The sequence below is a fragment of the Lagenorhynchus albirostris genome, chromosome 9, assembly GCF_949774975.1.
Source record: "Lagenorhynchus albirostris chromosome 9, mLagAlb1.1, whole genome shotgun sequence".
NCBI lineage: Eukaryota > Metazoa > Chordata > Mammalia > Artiodactyla > Delphinidae > Lagenorhynchus > Lagenorhynchus albirostris.
The window spans coordinates 54,193,925-54,213,569 of NC_083103.1; the positions used below are offsets into that span (position 1 = coordinate 54,193,925).

General features: G+C 37.2%; 1 protein-coding gene across 4 annotated transcripts in view; it reads left to right on the forward strand.

The window, feature by feature from the left end:
• Positions 1-19,645, forward strand: part of ACER3 (alkaline ceramidase 3) — a 183,801-nt gene that overhangs the window by 107,727 nt on the left and 56,429 nt on the right. For 3 of the 4 annotated variants that reach the window (XM_060160095.1, XM_060160096.1, XM_060160097.1), the window contains 3 exons: positions 5,041-5,093; positions 7,509-7,590; positions 15,961-15,996. In XM_060160095.1, the coding sequence (XP_060016078.1) occupies positions 5,041-5,093; positions 7,509-7,590; positions 15,961-15,996 (171 nt within the window). Of the gene's footprint in view, positions 1-4,672; positions 4,813-5,040; positions 5,094-7,508; positions 7,591-15,960; positions 15,997-19,645 lie in introns of those variants that run through there. The other variant, XM_060160098.1, reaches the window with a different exon arrangement.

Sequence of the window (19,645 nt, forward strand, 5' to 3'; positions counted from 1 at the left end):
CACTCATTCAACTCATTCTTTTTTGCTTTCACTAACTGATATATACAGTTATTGATAATCACAGGGAGGGTAAAATTGAAGGTAATTTCTTAGTTTTTTCTTTCTGTTTTTCTATGTATTCTATACTGAGCATGTAATATGTTTGATGTTAGGAAAAAATGCTAGTAAAAAAAAAGAATGTATTCATGTATTTCTCACAAGTAGAAATAAATATATTTATCCTAGAAAATAAAACCCAAAAAACTGTTTTGTTCACTTATAACTTTATTTATAATACAGAAACGAAAACAACGTAAATGTTAGGTAATGTAAGCTAAGTCAGACTTTATAATGTTAACAGCAGATGTTCTGGTTATAAATACTACCCTTCTTTCTCCTTTGCTCCCTATCTCAGTAAATGAAACCAGCTTACACCCAAAGCCCAAACCAAAAACCCATGATTCATCTCTAATTTCTCCTACTTTTTTCACCTCTACAAACTCTTGATTCAACTTCTGTAATAACTCTTGCTTCAACTTCTGTAATAACTCTTATATACGTCTACCTCTAGCTGTCTCCACTGCCACTGCCTTAGTCCATCATCTCCATCCCAGATTCCTGTAACTGGTTCCTAATTGGTGTCCCTGCCTCCCCTATCCTTTTGTCACGCTGGAATAGAAATACTCTTCCTGTTTTCATTCTTTTAGCAACGTTTGCTAAGCTTTGTGCGAGTGTTGGGGATGAGATGCATAAATACAGTCCTTGCTCTTCAGATGGCATGTCACTTTTTAAACCTCTTTAATACTTTCCAGAGTTCAAGCGCATGAATTTAAACCACAGGCTTTGTGGTCTGGCCTCTGCCTACCTCTCCAGACTCATCTTCAAACACATACCCGACCCCACTCTAGAACTCTGTGTTCTTTTACCAGTCATAATTTTGCTAGTTATGGTTCTGAAATAAGACTTTTGTATTTATATTAACCAGATTTTAAAATCCATGCCATTTTAACATATGCTTAATTCAATTTAGTTTCTTTAAACAAATAAACAGAAAAGCAGCCAACATCTGGAGTCCAGACCTTTCTTCTCAGCTACAGATCTGTATTTCTAGTTGTCTGATTGACATTTCCACTTGGCTGTCTCACAGGTACCTCAAACTCAACACGTTGAAAATTGTTCTTGTAATTGTCTCTGTTTTCACAATCTCAGTAAACTATGCTTACCATCAACTGAAGTGTTTAGGCAAGAAACTTGGGAGTCATCCTTGAGAGTTTGTTCTGCCTCACCTTTATGTCAAATCAATCACAAATCTCTGTTTATTTTACTTCCTAAATATTTCTCAAGTCTGTTCACCGAGGTCTATTCCCAATTCTGTTACCTTAATCCAGGTAGCAACTTTGCTTAGTCTGACTTCTGTAACCTCCTAGCTAGTCATCCCGCATCCGTGTTTTTTCCCTTCAGAGCACTCTCCACACGTACCTGATCTGGTACCAAATATTTACTACTTTATTGGTCATCTCGGGCTGCCATAACAAAATACCATAGAGTAGGTGGCTTAAATGGTAGATATTTGTTTTTTTCATAGTTTGGTGGCTGGAAGTCCGAGATCAGGGTAACAGCATGGTCAGGTCTGGTGAGAGCTCTCTTCCTGGCTTGCAGGCAACTACCTTCTCACAAGTTCTCTGGTATCTCTTCTTAGAAGGGCATTAATCCCATCGTGAGGGCCCTACCCTCATGACCTCGTCTAACCCTAATCCCTCCCAAAGGACCCATCTACAAATACCATCAGATTGCGGGTTAGACCTTCAACATATGAATTTGTGTCTGACACAAGCACATTCAGTTCATAACAACTATATTATCTTATGTATTCTTTTTTTTTACATCTTTATTGGAGTATAATTGCTTTATAATGGTGTGTTAGTTTCTGCTTTATAACAAAGTGAATCAGTTATACATATACATATGTTCCCATATCTCTTCCCTCTTGCGTCTCCCTCCCTCCCACCCTTCCTCTCCCACCCCTCTAGGTGGTCACAAAGCACCAAGCTGATCTCCTTGTGCTATGCGGCTGCTTCCCACTAGCTATCTATTTTAAGTTTGGTAGTGTATATATGTCCATGCCACTCTCTCGCTTTGTCACAGCTTACCCTTCCCCTTCCCATATCCTCAAGTCGATTCTCTAGTAGGTCTGTGTCTTTATTCCTGTTTTACCCCTTATGTATTCTTGACGTTCTAGCATCTGGGTCCTCGCTGATTAGTAAGAGACTGCCCCTCCCAGGGATAGCCAGTTCTTAGATATAGCAAACAACTCAACCTGGTCTGTGCCTTTCATATGCAAACTAACCAATCCAGAGCCCATTCTCTAAACCACATCTTACACTCCAGGAGGCAGTATTCCTCTGCTCTAATCACCCCAGAGCCAGGTACCAGATAACTAAAGATAGCTCCTATACCCCAGGGCCCCCTGAAGTTATTCAAAGTAGCCAGTTCTAAACCTGCTTACCCTCCCTTGCCTTGCCTTTCTTAAGGAAACCGCAATAAAGGGTCTTGCCCACACTTTTCCTCTTGCTCCTTCTGCCTCCTGACTGACCCTGGTGCTTTCCTATGCTGTCCTGCATTGCATGGCGTGCCCCCTCCTTTTGGAAACTGTGAATAACACACTATCTTTTTTTTTTTTTTTTAACGGGTAAAGTTCCCCCTTAATTTTTACCTCCTATTTTGTTTACTTCCTTGTTTATTTGTTTTGGCCATGCCACAGGGCTTACGGGATCTTAGTTCCCTGACCAGGGATCGAACCTGGGCCCCCAGCAGTGGAAGCATGGAGTCCTAACCGCCAGGGAATTCCTTTTCAGTGGCAATCATCTCCTGATCTGTTGGCTTCACCATACTTGAATAATAATAAAATTTATATTTTGAAACATACTGCCACACTTCTGTGGACTGAATTGTGTCCCCTCAAAAATCACATGTTGACTGTTCGCAGTTGACATGATATATTATACATAGAAAATCCTAAAACAACATCAGAAAACTGTTAGAGCTCATCAGTGAATTTGGTAAAGTTGAAGGATACAAAATAAATATACAGAAATCTGTTGCACATATGAAGTATCAAAAAGAGAAATTAAGGAGGCAATCCCATTTACCATCTCATCCAAAAGAATAAAATACCTAGGAATAAACCTACCTAAGGAGGCAAAAGACCTGTACTCCAAAAACTATAAGATGCTGATGAAAGAAACTAACGATGACACAAACAGATGGAAAGATATACCATGTTCTTGGATTGGAAAAAACAATATTGTTAGAAATGACCGTACTACCCAAGGTAATCTATAGATTCAGTGCAATCCCTATCAAATTACCAGTGGCGGGCTTCCCTGGTGGCACAGTGGTTGGGAGTCCGCCTGCCGATGCAGGGGACGTGGGTTTGTGCCCTGGTCCGGGAGGATCCCACGTGCCGCGGAGCGGCTGGGCCCGTGAGCCATGGCCGCTGAGCCTGCGCGTCCGGAGCCTGTGATCCACAACGGGAGGGGCCACAACGGTGAGAGACCCGCGTACCGCAAAAAAAAAAAAGAAAAAAAAGAAAAATTACCACTGGCATTTTTCACAGAACTGGAACAAAAAATTTTTAAATTTATGTGGCAACACAAAAGACCCATCTAAAGGTGTTTAGTGTAAAGTCATTAGATCCTGATTCAAAACTTTAAATAAAGGAATCTTCTGTATATCATAAAACTGGTGGTAGATTTACCTGCAGTAAGTCATGATATTATACCAGTTTTTTTGAACATTTGAAGGTGATTCAAATGATTGGTTTTGGAGGCAACATAATATAGAGGAGTCTGTGCAAAATCTGGCTCTGTTGCATATTAGCATGTGATCTTCAGAGGCTCAAGAGGGAGGGAATATGGGTATATATGTATACATGTAACTGATTCACTTTGTTGTACAGCAGAAATTAACACAACATTGTAAGGCAATTATACTCCAATAAAGATGTGGGGAAAAAAAGTTACTTAAACCTTGTAAGCCTCAATGTTCTCATCTTGGAATGTAGATAATAGTTCCTACCTTAGAATTGTGAAAATTAAACGAAATAATAAATGTGACACATTTAATCATAAGACCTTGCACAAATGCTGTCATTTTCATTCCAATAATTTACTAGAATATATCACTTCGCATAAATTCTCTTCCTTCTTCCTAGAATGCCTTTCTCTGCCATCATTTCATTTCCTGCCACCACCTTTTCTGGCTTCTTTGTGCCCCCTTTTTTGGAATCTTTACTGTGTATTTAATCACATGTTTTTCATTCCCTCTACCTCACTAGACTGTGAATTCCCTGAGGGCAGTGATTATGTGTTGTTTTTATCGTATCCTCAGCCCCTAACATGTTGCCTGGCACACAGTAGATATATTATTAAAGAATTCATCAAATGCATATCTAGTGAATAAATTCTATAGGATTGGTTTAAGTATTAGAAATACCCTATCACAACATGTAGCTGGACACTTAGTGTCCAGCTTGTAGTTTAATATGTAATAGCTATAGCTGTTATTATTGCTAATAATATTATTATTTTTCAGAGACATACTTAGACATCACTTAGATTAACTGACTTCCCCAACAATTTCTATCTCTTTTTATGTATATGACTGAACATTTTATTTATCTTAGGTGCTATAGGATGGGGGGAAAACGCAAAAGAATACTGATAGGACCTATCACCTGTAGATGGTGGACATCATTCTTTCCTGGAGGCATGTTATCATGGTTTATGATACTGAATGATCCAAGCTGACAAGTGAATCAGGCATCCTACTTAGGTGTGTAGATTAGGACAGATGGGTGGGTAAGCTTCTTTGTTCAAAAACAATATACAATAAACTAAATATACACACTGAGAATAAATTAGATGATGATAAATATATGAGAATTAGTAAAAGATATCAGATAATAAGAGGTGGCCATCTTAATCATTCTGATGTTTTATTTTGGATTCGCATAATTGCAGCTCTACAATATTCAAGTCCTGTTACCTTTGTTTCTTACAGCTATTGGATGAACTCCCAATGATTTACAGCTGTTGTATATTTGTATACTGCATGTAAGTATTTATGTTTAAAATTCATATGCTTGATACATTTTTAAATTCTTGTTTGCTTCATAGGGAATTATGTAATATAACTAATCCAGTGGTATTACTGGGAGATTGTAACAGTGTAGAAGATTGTAACTTCTGTGATTTCAATGTAGAGTATAATTTCTGGGAAGTTATAATAATATTGTTTATGAACTTGTTTGATCTCAAAACCTTATAGCCAATTTAGATAGAATCTTACTTAAATTAAGTAAGATTAACTTACACAATTTGCCTTTCCTTGAGTTATGAATATATAAAAATTTAGGTAAACATTTTATATATTATGCCATAATAACATTTCTCTACTTTGTACCTGTAATTGTGCTGGGCAGCACACGAAATCATCTCTAAATTCTCACAGTTGTGCAAGATAAATAGGTATTGTCCCCATTTTATCTAAGAATATAAGCAGAGCTTATGCTTAGGTGACTTGCTTAAGGTCATGAGGTTATTAAGTGTCACAGTTGGAAATTGAACTACAAGTTTAATAAACTTAACTTCTAAAATATACCTTCTGTTTTCTAGTGTTAATTCTTGAGACTTCTCTGAACCTCTTATGTGATGGTTATCTGATTCTTTTCAACAGGATCATCATTGCTAGCTCAAGAATATCTTCTAAAGATACATAAAAATAAAAATAGTTTGAAAAAATATATTATTTAAAAGAACTCATCAAAAACTTCTTCTGTAAAGGGCCAGACAGTAATTATTTTAGACTCTCTGGGCCTGTGGTCTCTGTTGCAAGTCTTCAACTCTGCTGTTGTAGTGTGAAAGCAGCCATAGATAATATGTAAACCAATGGGTGTGACTGTCTTCCAGTAAATTTTATTTACAAAAACAGGCTTAGGTTGAGAAATTGGTTGTTGCACTGTAGCTTGCCACCCCGATCTAGAAAAATATTTTCAGGTGACTCTTCTTAATAAGTCATCAGCCTATCACAGTCTGCATCTGTGGACAAGCAGATTTGGGCATTTAGAAAACAAGATCAAAAACAAGGAAATCCCATGCACCATTTTCTGAAAGCTGTCCTCAAGACTGAGGCTAAGGTCTTTGCTCTCCTTGACATTGTTTACTGATCTATCTTTTCTGTCAAAACTATATTTATTAAAAGAAAAATAAAGTAACAGCGAGCACTGATATGCTAATGTCCTGATGTACCTGTACCTACATGAGACAAAGCTGAGAGCAGATACTTAAAAAGTACCCAGACAAGTACTACAAGAAAGGGAGAGCAGAAAGCAGAAAATGACTGCTTTCTTACCTCAGTTAATGTTTTGTTCCAAAAACATCCCTCTCAAATAGTCTGGTTATGTGTCTCATTAAATGAAGCAATATGGTAGAACCATCAAGCACAACATGCACACACACAAAGTCATCAAGTCACAGAATTTAAAGATAAAAAAGGTCTTAGTGCTAGTAAGACTTCTCTGAATCCTTTATGCATGGTTATCTGATTCTTTTCAATATATGATCGCCATTACCTTCCAGCCACCTTTCTTTACAGATAGGGAAATAGGAGTTGGGTCCAATTCCTGTTAATTAGTAAACTGAGAGAACTCTCCTGCTGCTTATACAAAACATAGGTTCAAAGGTTGGATACTTAGCTGATAGCCAAATATATGTTCATATTTACTTATTCACTGAATGTTTCCTGTGTCAGACTTTCCTAGTGACTAGGTATATGAAAAAGAGATTTTATCCCTGCACACAGAAAATTCACAGTCTAGTTGGGGAGACAGATAAGCAAAGAGACAATTGTAATAGAGTGATATTTTCTGTGACAGTGTGCGTTAGTCAGGGATCATTAGTTCCAAGATGTGGAAACCTACCCAAGCCAGTTGATTTAGGAGAGATTTATTTACTATAAGGACATGAGGGAATTATATGGCATAGCAGGAAGTCCAGCTCACCAGAACTGGAAGGGCAACTTCTCTCTCCCTCCCTGTTTTATCTATTCCTTCCTCTCCACATGGCTTCAAGTCTTTGTATCTGCTTTCTTTTTCTCTTCCTGCAGATCACTTCTCTGCTCACTCATCTACTTCAAGTTAGTTGCCCAAATATAAGCATCAGACCTTGTGTCCACACAGCTTTCTATGTTGATTCTCTACACTTGATTAAGTCTCTGGCTCCCAAACTCCAAATTTTCAGAAGAGAGCCTCTCACTGGCCCAGTTTAAGTCAGGCATCTACCCCTGGTCCCCATAGCCTCTTGGAGGCTGTAGGCAGTGTGGGTTCTCTAAGATGAGTGTGTGGTTGAGAGGAAATGATAGGCATCACTAGACCCAGGGGCAAGTATACAGGTGGTAAAACAGTGTTCTATTTGTTTTCCTAGTTATATATTCTAAAACAAGTTTCTTTCTCTCTCTTTTTTCTTTTTAAGGTTTGAATGTTTCAAGACAAAGAACTCTGTAAACTACCATCTGCTTTTTACTTTAGTTCTGTTCAGTTTAATAGTAACCACAGTAAGTCATATTTTATTTCTAACAGATTAAGCAAGTAAACTAGCCATTTATGGAGTTTGGTACATTTTGCTTCTAATGTTTGCTTCATGTTGTTCATACTGAAATATTTCTACACAAAACTTACTTATAGATATTGCCCCTTTGTTTCCTGTTTAGGTGTTATTTCTCAACAAAAAGTTGAAACAACTTCTTTAAATATCTGGTTTTTTTTTTTTTACAGAAGGGGAAAAAGTCAAAAGGCAAATATTTACTAGCAATGGAAAACAATTAACTTTTCTTCATGGATTCACATATTACCTCCTATTTGTTAAAAAAAGAAATTGGCTCTGCTCCGTAGGGCCTAGTGTGACTCTTTTAATGGTTAACCTTTTCCAAATAAGTTGAGATAGCCAATCACTTCTGATCCTACCCTAGCGCTTTTTTCCTCAAGTGAATTACATTTTGTATTAAGAGATATTAATTTCAACAAGCTTTTATCACAAATCTACCATATCAGGCAGTAGAAAATACAAAGATGACTAAGAAGCAGCCACTATGCTTGAGGACCGCATTCTAGTGGGGAACTTAAACATGTAAACAAAGAATTGGATCGAAAGATGATAATTGCAGTCATACAGGTAAAAACCAGTTATATGATGATGAGATAAATGAGGATTAATGAATTGCTTGAGTGGGTCAAAGAAAGCTGCAGAGAGGTGTACTTGAGCTGGGTTTTAATTGATTAGGAGTTCACCAGGCCCCTGGGTAAGAGTGTTATGAAGCACTTCTAAATAGACCATTATGTTGTCCACAGGCCTAGAATCTTGGAACACATAGTGAACTGTCGTTTTTAAGTGCTTAGTATGTGCCAGATACTCTACTGAGTACTTTACATTTATTTTCTCATTAAATCATCACTGCCAGTGGAATTGGGAGAGATTTAATATGACTGGATCAAAGTTAAGTGGTGAGGAGTGAACAAGTGTAGTGAATCAGACAAATATCAGATTATGAAGACTCTTATATACCATGTTTAAATTTGGATTTTTATCCTCAAGGTAACATGGAGCCATTAATTGGTTTAAAGTAGAGGGAAAACATCTATAGATACATGTTTTAGAAAGACATGATTATGGATGATGGGTTAGAGGAGTATGAGCCTAGACCTAGGGATTTTTGCATTTGCTTAGGCAAGATATGAGACTCAGACTGAAGTAAAATAACTGTCATAAGTAATCCATGGTACTTGTGACCCAGTAAGTAGAAAGGGGTAGAAATGGAGTAAAAAGAAGGAATTGTCTACAATGATTCCTCAGTTTATAGCCTGGTCCTCAGAGTACGTAGTAAGTCCTTAACCAAGACAGGCAACTTGGAACAGGAGCAGATTTTGCAGGAAAGATAATGAGTAGGTTTGTGTCATGGGGTAGGGGTAGATAAGTTCACTTTGGAATGTGCTGAGGTTGAGGTGCCTGACATTAATGATATCTGAGGCTTAACAAGTAGGTTGGGCTAAAGATGTGGATTTGGTGGTTGTCAGGTTATAGGTAGTACTAGAAATGTGGGAATAGATGAACTGGCACAGAGATAGCATAGACCATTATGATGACCAAAGATACAACCCTTGCGGGGGACCTTCAAGATGGCGAAGGAGTAAGATGTGGAGATCACATTCCTCCCCACAAATACATCAAAAATACATCGACAGGGCTTCCCTGGTGGCGCAGTGGTTGAGAGTCCGCCTGCCGATACAGGGGACACGGGTTCATGCCCCAGTCCAGGAAGATCCCACATGCCACGGAGTGGCTGGGCCCGTGAGCCATGGCCGCTGAGCCTGCGTGTCCGGAGCCTGCGCTCCACAACAGGAGAGCCCACGGCAGTGAGAGGCCCGCGTACCGCAAAAAAGAAAAAAAAAAAACAAAAAACTCCAAAGTTAGCAGAAGGAAAGAAATCATAATGATCAGAACAGAAATAAATGAAAAAAAATGAACACAATAGCAAAGATGAATAAAACTATAAAAGCTGGTTCTTTGAGAAGATGAACAAAATTGATAAACCATTAGCCAGACTCATCAAGAGAAAAATGGAGAAGACTCAAATCAACAGAATTAGAAGAAAAAGAAGTAACAACTGACACTGCAGAAGTACATGAGAGATTACTACAAGCGACTATATGCCAATAAAATGGACAACCTGGAAGAAACGGACAAATTCTTAGAAAAGCACAACCTTCTGAGACTGAACCAGGATGAAATAGAAAATATAAACCGACCAATCACAAGCAGTGAAATTGAAACTGTGATTAAAAATCTTCCAACAAACAAAAGCCCAGGAGCAGATGACTTCACAGAAAAGTTCTATCAAACATGAAGAGAAGAGCTAACACCTATCCTTCTCAAACTCTTCCAAAGTATAGCAGAGGGAGGAATACTCCCAAACTCATTCTACAAGGCCACCATCACCCTGAAACCAAAATGAGACAAAGATGTCACAAAAAAAACTAGAGGCAAATATCACTGATGAACATAGATGCAAAAATCCTAAACAAAATACTAGCAAACAGAATCCAACAGCACATTAAAAGGATCCTACACCATGATCAAGTGGGGTTTATCCCAGGAATGCTAGAATTCTTAAATATATGCAAATCAATCAATATGACATACCATATTAACAAATTGAAGAATAAAAACCATATGATCATGTGAATAGATGCAGAAAAAGCTTTCAACAAAATTCAGCACACATTTATGATGAAAACTCTCCAGAAAGTAGACATAGAGGGAACGTACCTCCACATAATAAAGGCCATATGTGACAGACCCACAGCCAACATCATTCTCAGTGGTGAAAACTGAAACCACTTCCTCTAAGATCAGGAACAAGACAAGGTTGCCCACTCTCACGACTGTTATTCAACATAATTTTGAAAGTGTTAGCCACAGCAATCAGAGAAAAAAAAGAAATAAAGGGAATCCAAATCGGAAAAGAAGAAGAAAAGCTGTCACTGTTTGCAGATGACATGATACTATACATAGAGAATCCTAAAGATGCTACCAGCAAACTACTAGAGCTAATCAATGAATTTGCTGAAGTAGCAGGATACAAAATTAATGCACAGAAATCTCTTGAATTCCTATTCACTAATGATGAAAAATTTGAAAGAGAAATTAAGGAAACACTCCCGTTTACCATTGCAACAAAAAGACTAAAATACCTAGGAATAAACCTACCTAAGGAGACAAAAGACCTGTGCAGAGAACTATAAGACTCTGATGAAAGAAATTAAAGATGATACAAACTGATGGAGAGGTATACCATGTTCTTGGATTGGAAGAATCAACATTGTGAAAATGATTATACTACCCAAAACAATCTACAGATTCAATGCAATCCCTATCAAACTACCAATGGCATTTTTCATAGAACTAGAACAAAAAATTTCACAATTTGTTTGGGAACACAAAAGACCCCAAATAGCCAAAGAAGTCATGAGAAAGAGAGCTGGAGGAATCAGGCTCCCTGACTTCAGACTATACTACCAAGTTACAATAATCAAGACAGTATGGTACTGGCACAAAAACAGAAATCTGGGTCAATGGAACAGGATAGAAAGCCCAGAGATAAGCCCACACACATATGGTCACCTTATCTTTGATAAAGGAGGCAAGAATATACAGTGGAGGGGAAAAAAACCTCTTCAATAGTGGTGCTGGGAAAACTGGACAGCTACACGTAAAAGAATGAAATTAGAACACTAACACCATACACAAAAATAAACTCAAAATGGATTAAAGATCTAAATGTAAGGCCAGACACTATAAAACTCTTAGAGGGAAACCTAGGCAGAACAGTATTTGATATAAATCACAGCAAGATCCTGTTTGACCCACCTCCTAGAGAAATGGAAATAAAAACAAAAATAAACAAATGGGACCTCATGAAACTTAAAAGCTTTTGCACAGCAAAGGAAACCATAAACAAGGCAAAAAGACAACCCTCAGAATGGAAGAAAATATTTGCAAACGAAGCAACTGTCAAAGGATTAATCTCCAAAATATACAGGCAGCTCATGCAGCTCAATATCAAAAAAACAACCCAATCCAAAAATGGGCAGAAGTTCTAAATAGACATTTCTCCGAAGAAGATACAGATTGAAAGGATGCTCAACATCACTAATCATGAGAGAAATGCAAATCAAAACCACAATGAGGTATCACCTCACATGGGTCAGAATGGCCATCATCAAGAAATCTACAAACAGTAAATGCTGGAGAGGGTGTGGAGAAAAGGGAACCCTCTTGCACTGTTGATCGGAATGTAAATTGATACAGCCACTATGGAGAACAGTATGGAGGTTCCTTTAAAAACAAAAAATAGAACTATCATATGACCCGGCAATCCCACTACTTGGCATATACCCTGAGAAAACCATAATTCAAAAAGAGTCTTGTATCACAGTGTTCATTGCAGCACTATTTACAATAGCCAGGACATGAAAGCAACCTAAGTGTCCATTGACAGATGAATGGATAAAGAAGATGTGGCACATATGTACAATGAAATATTACTCAGCCATAAAAAGAAACGAAATTGAGTTATTTGTAGTGAGGTGGATGGACCTAGAGTCTGTCATACAGAATGAAGTAAGTCAGAAAGAGAAAAACAAATACCGTATGCTAATACATACGTATGGAATCTAAAAAAAAAAAATTGTTTTTATGAACCTAGGGGCAGGACAGAAATAAAGACGCAGGCATAGAGAATGGAATTGAGAACACGGGGAGGGGGAAGGGTAAGCTGGGACAAAGTGAGAGAGTAGCACTGACGAATATACAATACCAAATGTAAAATAGATAGCTAATGGGAAGCAGCTGCATAGCACAGGGAGCTCAGCTTAGTGCTTTTTGACCACCTAGAGCGGTGGGATAGGTAGGGTGGGAGGGAGACGCAAAAGGGAGGGGCTATGGGGATATATGTATTCATACAGCTGATTCACTTTGTTATACAGCAGAAACTAACAACATTGTAAAGCAATTATACTGCAATAAAGATGTTAAAAAAGAAAAGATACAAACCCTTTGTTACACTGGGCTTTTTATTCTCAGCGAAAACAAAAGAACATGCATTTATGATATTATACCCTAAAAGTTACAATTGATTTGTCTGTTTGACATTTAAAACCTGTCAATATGCAAATTCTTTTTAAGGGGGAGGGATAGATTGGGAGTTTGGAATTGACATGTACACACTGCTGTATTTAAGGTGGGTAACCAACAGGGACCTACTTATAAAAACATAAAATTTAAAAAGATAAAATGAGAATGTCTCATTTTATAATGTCTAAGGAATTCAATAAGAATCAACATTTTAAATAAAAATTTAAATTTATACATTTAAGGTATACCACATGATGATTTAATATACATATACATAGTGAAAATATTACTACAGTCAAGCTAATTAACATATCACATAGTTACTGTTTCCTGTCTGTGTGATGAAAGCACCTGAAATCTACTCTTTCAGTAAATTTCCAGTATTCAGTCCAGTATTATTAACTATAGTCACCATGCTGTACCTTGGAACATTGACCACTTGAGGGTCAAGTGAAAGAGATAGAGCCAACAAAGGAGGTAATCAGTGGTGTAGGAAAACCAGGAGAGCTTGATGTCACAGAGTACAAAGAGGTTTCTAGAAAGGGTACCAGTTGCCTCTGAGAGGCTGAATAAAATGAAATTGAGGTTTGACCCATAAAAAAGACCAAGTAACCTTAATGAGGGTACTGTCCACAGCAGACTGATGAAGGCAGAAGCTAGATTTCAGTGAATTGAGAAGGTGAAAAAGATTGAAAGAGCAAAGATATTGTATTTCCTTATGTTTCTGCATTGCCCTGCGTAGTCCTTTGCATACATACTTGTTAATCAGGAAAGAGTCCTAGAATTTCAGAGGTGAAAGGAAGTCTTGTTACTATATAAAAGAAGAGACTAATGTCCAGAGAGTTTTAGTGACTTTCCTGACCAACCAAATTTATATGGAGAATTGGTGGTAGAGTCAAGACAACTTACCTTTGTAAGTTAAGAGCTGATGTGGCTGAAAACTTAGGCTTGGGAGTCAGTCATATCTGAGTTTTGACCATCACTGTTACTTAATAACTGTGGGACTTTGGGTAACTTACTAAAGAGAGAGGTAACTCTCTGCTTTAGTTTTCCTCATCTGTAAAATTAATAATAGCATACATTTCACATTAGTTGTAAGAATTAATACCTGGCACATAGTAAGGACTCCATAATTCTTTTGCCTTAAAAAATGCTTTTAAGAGGCATGCCCTTCTGTATTTCTTTTATTAGTAATGAGAATCTGAAATTATGTAAAGGAAAATTCGTATTTTGAAATAACAAATTTCAGAGATTAAAAGCATTCTGCCTTACTGAATTTAGAGTTATATAAATGTTCCTACACATCTTACTTAATTTGTTTTTTTTTAATTTTTGCCTGTATTGGGTCTTCGTTGCTATGCACGGGCTTTGTCTATTTGTGGTTAGTTGGGGCTACTCTTCGTTGCGGTGCGCAGGCTTCTTGTTGTCGTGGCTTCTCTTGTTGCAGAGCTCGGGCTCTAGGCACGAGGGCTTCAGTAGTTGTGGCTTGCGGGCTCTAGAGCACAGGCTCAGTAGTTGTGACTCATGGGCTTAGTTGCTCCGTGGCATGTGGGATCTTCCCAGACCAGGGCTCGAACCCGTGTCCACTGCATTGGCAGGTGGATTCTTAACCACTGCGCCACTAGGGTAGCCCCTACACATCTTACTATTAAAGCTCTATGGGTGCTTCAAGGAAATAATCTCTCGCTGTGGTGAGGGAACTTCTTCCAGGAATAAGAAGTTCTGTAGACAAATGATAAAATTACATAAAATTTATGAGATCAGCACTACATTAAATGAGGCTGTAGAGATATGTAAGAATCGTCCTTTCTGTCAAGAAGATTATTGCCTTGTAGGGGAGAGAAACAAACTAATAAATGCCGTAAAGTTTATATATGGACAGTCAGGTAAAGAGGATGAGTGATGGATTCTGCTTAGCAGAGAAGGAGTCAGGAAAGATTTCAAGAAAGAGGTATAGTTTGAGCTGAATCTGGAAAGATGAGTGTTTAGCAGCAGGGGGTAATTTCTGAACAAAGTAAAGCACAGCATGTTTAAAGATACAGAAGCATGAAACTAGCATATTTGTTGGAGCCTAGGATGAGAAAGAGACAAGAGGAGAGGAATAAGACTAAGCAGAAAGGCCGGAGCAAGATTATGGAAGACTTTGAAATTTGGACTTTGTCTTGCATGTGATGGGAGTCATTTCAGGGTTATGATTTAAATTTTGACTCCTCTCTACCATGTCATTTTAAAGGTGTACTGGTTTTCGTTTTTTTAATTAATTAATACATTTTGGGCTGCATTGGGTCTTCGCTGCTGCGCGCGGACCCCTCACTGCAGTGCCCCTCCCACTGCGGAGCACAGGCTCCAGGCGCAGGGGTCCCAGCAGCTGTGGCTCACGGACTGTAGAACAGGCTCAGCAGCTGTGGCACTCTGGCCCAGCTGCTCCGCGGCATGGGGGATCCTCCCAGACCCCAGCTCGAACCCATGTCTCCTGCACTGGCAGGCGGACTCCCAACCACTGCGCCACCAGGGAAGTCCCTAAAGGTGTACTCTTATAGGGCAATAAATGCATGCAGTAAAGAGGCATTGAACTTAATCACCCACATGACACTGGAGCCTAAAACTAGGGTTTGTGTAACTTTCGTGTATTTAGGTGAATAAATTAGAGGTTTTCAGAAGCAGAAGAAAGGACAAGAAATTTGTTTTAAATGTTTTCACCTATTAGCACATATTATGCGCTAAACACTTGCACATATTTTGGCTTATTATTACTCACCACTATTATTCCCATTATCCAGATAAGGAAAAATGAGTCTTTTGGTTAAGTGACTTGCTCAGGCATGTAGCAAGTAAGTGGCAGTTTAAAATTTAGCTCCTGTCTCTAAGTCCAGCATTCTTGCTGCTGTAGAATAGATCTGCTGCAGGGATTGTCAGCATAACTTCTTCAGCCCTCATGAGTTATCCACGCATCTCTGCCTCTCCTTGATGCTGATGCAGAGGCCAAGAGGCCAGAGTAATCCACAACAGCTTTGAAACATTTAGTTTACCATGATGTAATGAGCACTGGGGCACACCCACCTGTAGGTAACAGCCCTTTTGTGGCATGCCACCTAATCTGAGATTGGTTTTATATGGCTGGAGTCAGATCTAAGAAGCAAGACTAGGGAAGCAGGAGACCAGAGTAGCAGGAATAGGTTTTCTTTCCCCTTTGTAATGCACTTCATTTACATGTATTTCTTTTAATATTTTTCAGGTTTACCTTAAGGTAAAGGAGCCTGTATTCCATCAGGTAATTTTTAAAAATTATTACACATTTTATTATTTAACACTGCCTGTGTTTTCCTTTTCTAGTAAATTATATGCATATACAACTTCTGTAAATGAAATGGTAGATGTTTTAGGAAAGAACAGTGTTTAAAACAGAGATTACAAACAAGTTCCTACAGAAGCACATGTAAGGAAAATAGGAATACACCAAGAATAGTCAATGCCCAGGCCGCACTGGCTATTGGTAGATAGTCATGCAGGTGCAACATTGCTCTTATAAGCAGAAAAAAAACCAGGAAGCATTATACACATGCACATGTAAACAGTCTTTTTTATGACATTATTTTCTAGAAAAGATAAGGGGAAAATACTCAAGGAATGTTCAGTCTAACATATTTTAAGTAGTTTTTTGAGGTGGACGGTTATTTATATTGAGGGAAACAAACATAGGAAACTTTGGTATGAGAAATAATAACTTAAGTGCATCCTAGAATGAAGCCAGAGTAAAATGAAGTATCAGACCCTAAATAAAGAGAGCTATTATTTATTGAGTGCTATGATGTGCCTGGTCACTATGCTTATTACTACATAGGTTCTAATCTCCCCAGCAGTCCTACAAAATATGAATTACTGTCTATATTTTAAGGGAAATGAGCTCAGAGATACTAGGTAATTTGTCCCAGAGTTACACAGTTATTAAGGGACAGAGCCAGGGCTGTAACTAGATTTGTTTGACCCCTGTCATCCTTCTTTTAACAAAGCGGGTAGATAGATAGATAGATAGATAGATAGATAGATAGATATGATAGATATGATAGGTAGATAGATAAAGGATAAATAACTAAATAAGCATGCAAACAGGCACACATTTCAGGAGGATTAGAGGCCTTGTACTTTTAGAATATTTTGTGCTTATGTAAAAAGGTAAATGTTCCTATAATCTTTTAAACTTAAACTAGACAATATCACCTGAAATCTGTTTCTTGAAGAAATAAATTCCAAATCCACGTTATTGTGCCTTGCTTTTTTCCACAGGCCAGCTGAAAGTAGATGTACTAACGTAGATATTATGGGGGGTAGGGCATCCTCACTTTCCTGTTTATTATAGCTTGAAGTGATGTCATTATATATTTACCCCTTTATTAGAAATATTTATTGACACTGTAAAAAATGAAGTTTATTTACGTGAAGAATACTTCAGTTTTTATAAACTTCTTATTTGCCTTTATAAGAAAGAAAAATAATAACCACAAAAGAACAAAATTTGGAAATTTTGAGTTAAGTTTTCTAAGTTTATTACCATTCAGTTTTCTGTTTTGTGTTTTTGACTTATTTGACACTGTGTTTATGTAATAAAAGGAACAAACTATTCATATAACTTTTCATGCTGCAACTTCCATGTGTTTTTCCAGTAATAAATATTTTCTTCCCTGTGTATAGGGAAGATACTTAGATATCTGTGTATGATAGGAAGGTAGGCAGGATGAAAACTTATAGCTATGGCTTATATCCTAGGCTTAGAGATTAAAAATCAGGATAGGGAAGTGAAGAAGTAAAGGAATGCTAGGGTGAAGTAGATAAGCAATCTGAAGGTAAGACATTCATTCATCAGGTGTTTACTGTGTACTTTCTCATTACCAAATTCTGAGCTGGAATTTGGAAATAAAGAGGCAGTAGAGCACAGACTTTAAAATCCAAAGTGAGGCAGACCTGGATTCAAACTAGTCTCTCTGCTTATTCACAGTATACTCTGGATAAGTTACTTAACTTCTTTGAGCTTTGGTTTCCTCGTTATTCAGCAAACACTTTTTAAGTGCCTTCAGTATGCCCAGTGCTGTACTAGGCACAGGAGATGTACAAGTGAGTGAAATAATGAGGTCTCTTGCTCTTTTAGAGCTCATAGACCACATCTCTAAAGTCGGTATAATAATCTCCTGTAGTTGTCTGAGTATTAAATGAAATAATGCATTTAAACCTTAGCACATAGTAAAACACTCAGTAAATGTTAACTAATATTAATATACTAAAGCACATAAGACATGGCTGCTGGTCTCAGAGAACTCACTATCTGGTCAGGAAGATTGACTTGTAAAAACGTATTTGTAGTATATACGTTTTGTAATAAACATGTAAAAGTAGTACTAATGTAGGCAAGGGCACAGTCTGTCTGTTTAGATGACTCAAAATAGGATTACAAAATACACCTAGTGCGTGTAGCTAAACTATTACTTACTCTAGTACTGAAGAACAAGTTAAGGAAAATAGCCCACTAGTTTGATACAATAGTATTCCTCGCTGCTTTGTAAAGTTTTATTTAAAGAAACCTTTGCTTCAAATGTCTAATCTAATCCTATGCTGGTCTGCAAAGTAATTAGAATTGATACTTTCTTTTGATATTTATACTTAAGGCTTAAAAAAAAATCTTTCCCTAATTATTTTCTGGGTATCATTCTTAAGAAAAGAGAACTTCTTTTTCTGAGGATCTTCTAATTGTCAAAGTTTGGAGTATTACTTTCAGTTCTTTCAGGTAACTTGATATTTTTATGTGTAGAAACTTAGAAAAATTGTTTTAGAATTTGTAAGTAGAAAATTGTTTTGAAATTTGTGACAAGATTTACAATATTTTTCAAGATCTTAAAAATAATGGAAAAGGAAGGAAAAGCAGTGTGGTCTAATCTAAAGGAGCTCTGATTAAGACTGGAATCTTGATTTCTTACCACTTTGATTTCTTGAAGTTCAGAATCTCTATTTCTTGCCATTTTGTTATCCACCAACGAATTTCTTGCTGTACCTATTCTTCAGTATCTTCATCTGTAAAATGTTCAAAACAAGGAAAGGTACTATTTCACAAGGATTATATAAAAATAATTAAGGTAATGCAAAGCACAAGGCAATAAACATACTAACACTGTGTGATACTAAAAGTACTTAGTAAGATGTGCATAAATTTCTGCCTATGATGATCATGGAAAGCTTCTAAAAGGAGATATTTGAGTTGAGCTAGAGAGATAAGTAGCGATAGTACAATTAAAAGTATCTGTCACAACAAGGATGATTGTCTTACTAACCAGATTAGCTTCCCTGAGGGAGAATATACTGATAACAGTTCTACTTTACTGTATTAAATCCAAGGTGATCCAAATATCTCCCAAAGAGAGCCAAATGCCATTTATTCATTTTGATGGCCTTGCAAAGGATAATACTCAGATCACATAGCTGTCACATTCAATAGAAACACCAGCATATCTCAAGAAAACAAAAAGAAAAGCATACATGAGAATAGACTAAAAGAACATTTAAGAAGTTATTGAACCCTCTTAAAGTAGCTAATTGACAAATCAGTAGTTGAATATCTCAGATGAGGTCTCATCTAATGTCTCAAAGAGTACTGTTGCTTAAAATCTTCTTGCCAAAGTAGATGTCTCTGAAAGATTCTTTCTAGAAATGACATAACAGTATTTTATTACTACCCCTTCTAATTTGACCTTCAAGGTTTGCAAGAAAGAACACTATGTAAACAATTTGAAAAACAGGAACTTGAGTAGATTTTTTAAAATTCTATTATGTTTCATTTGTGCCATTTTATTACAAATTAGGGTAGAAGGAAACTACTGTATAAGCACACTTGGAAAAGAAGATGACGTTTTTTAGTATCTACTATGTGCTAAATA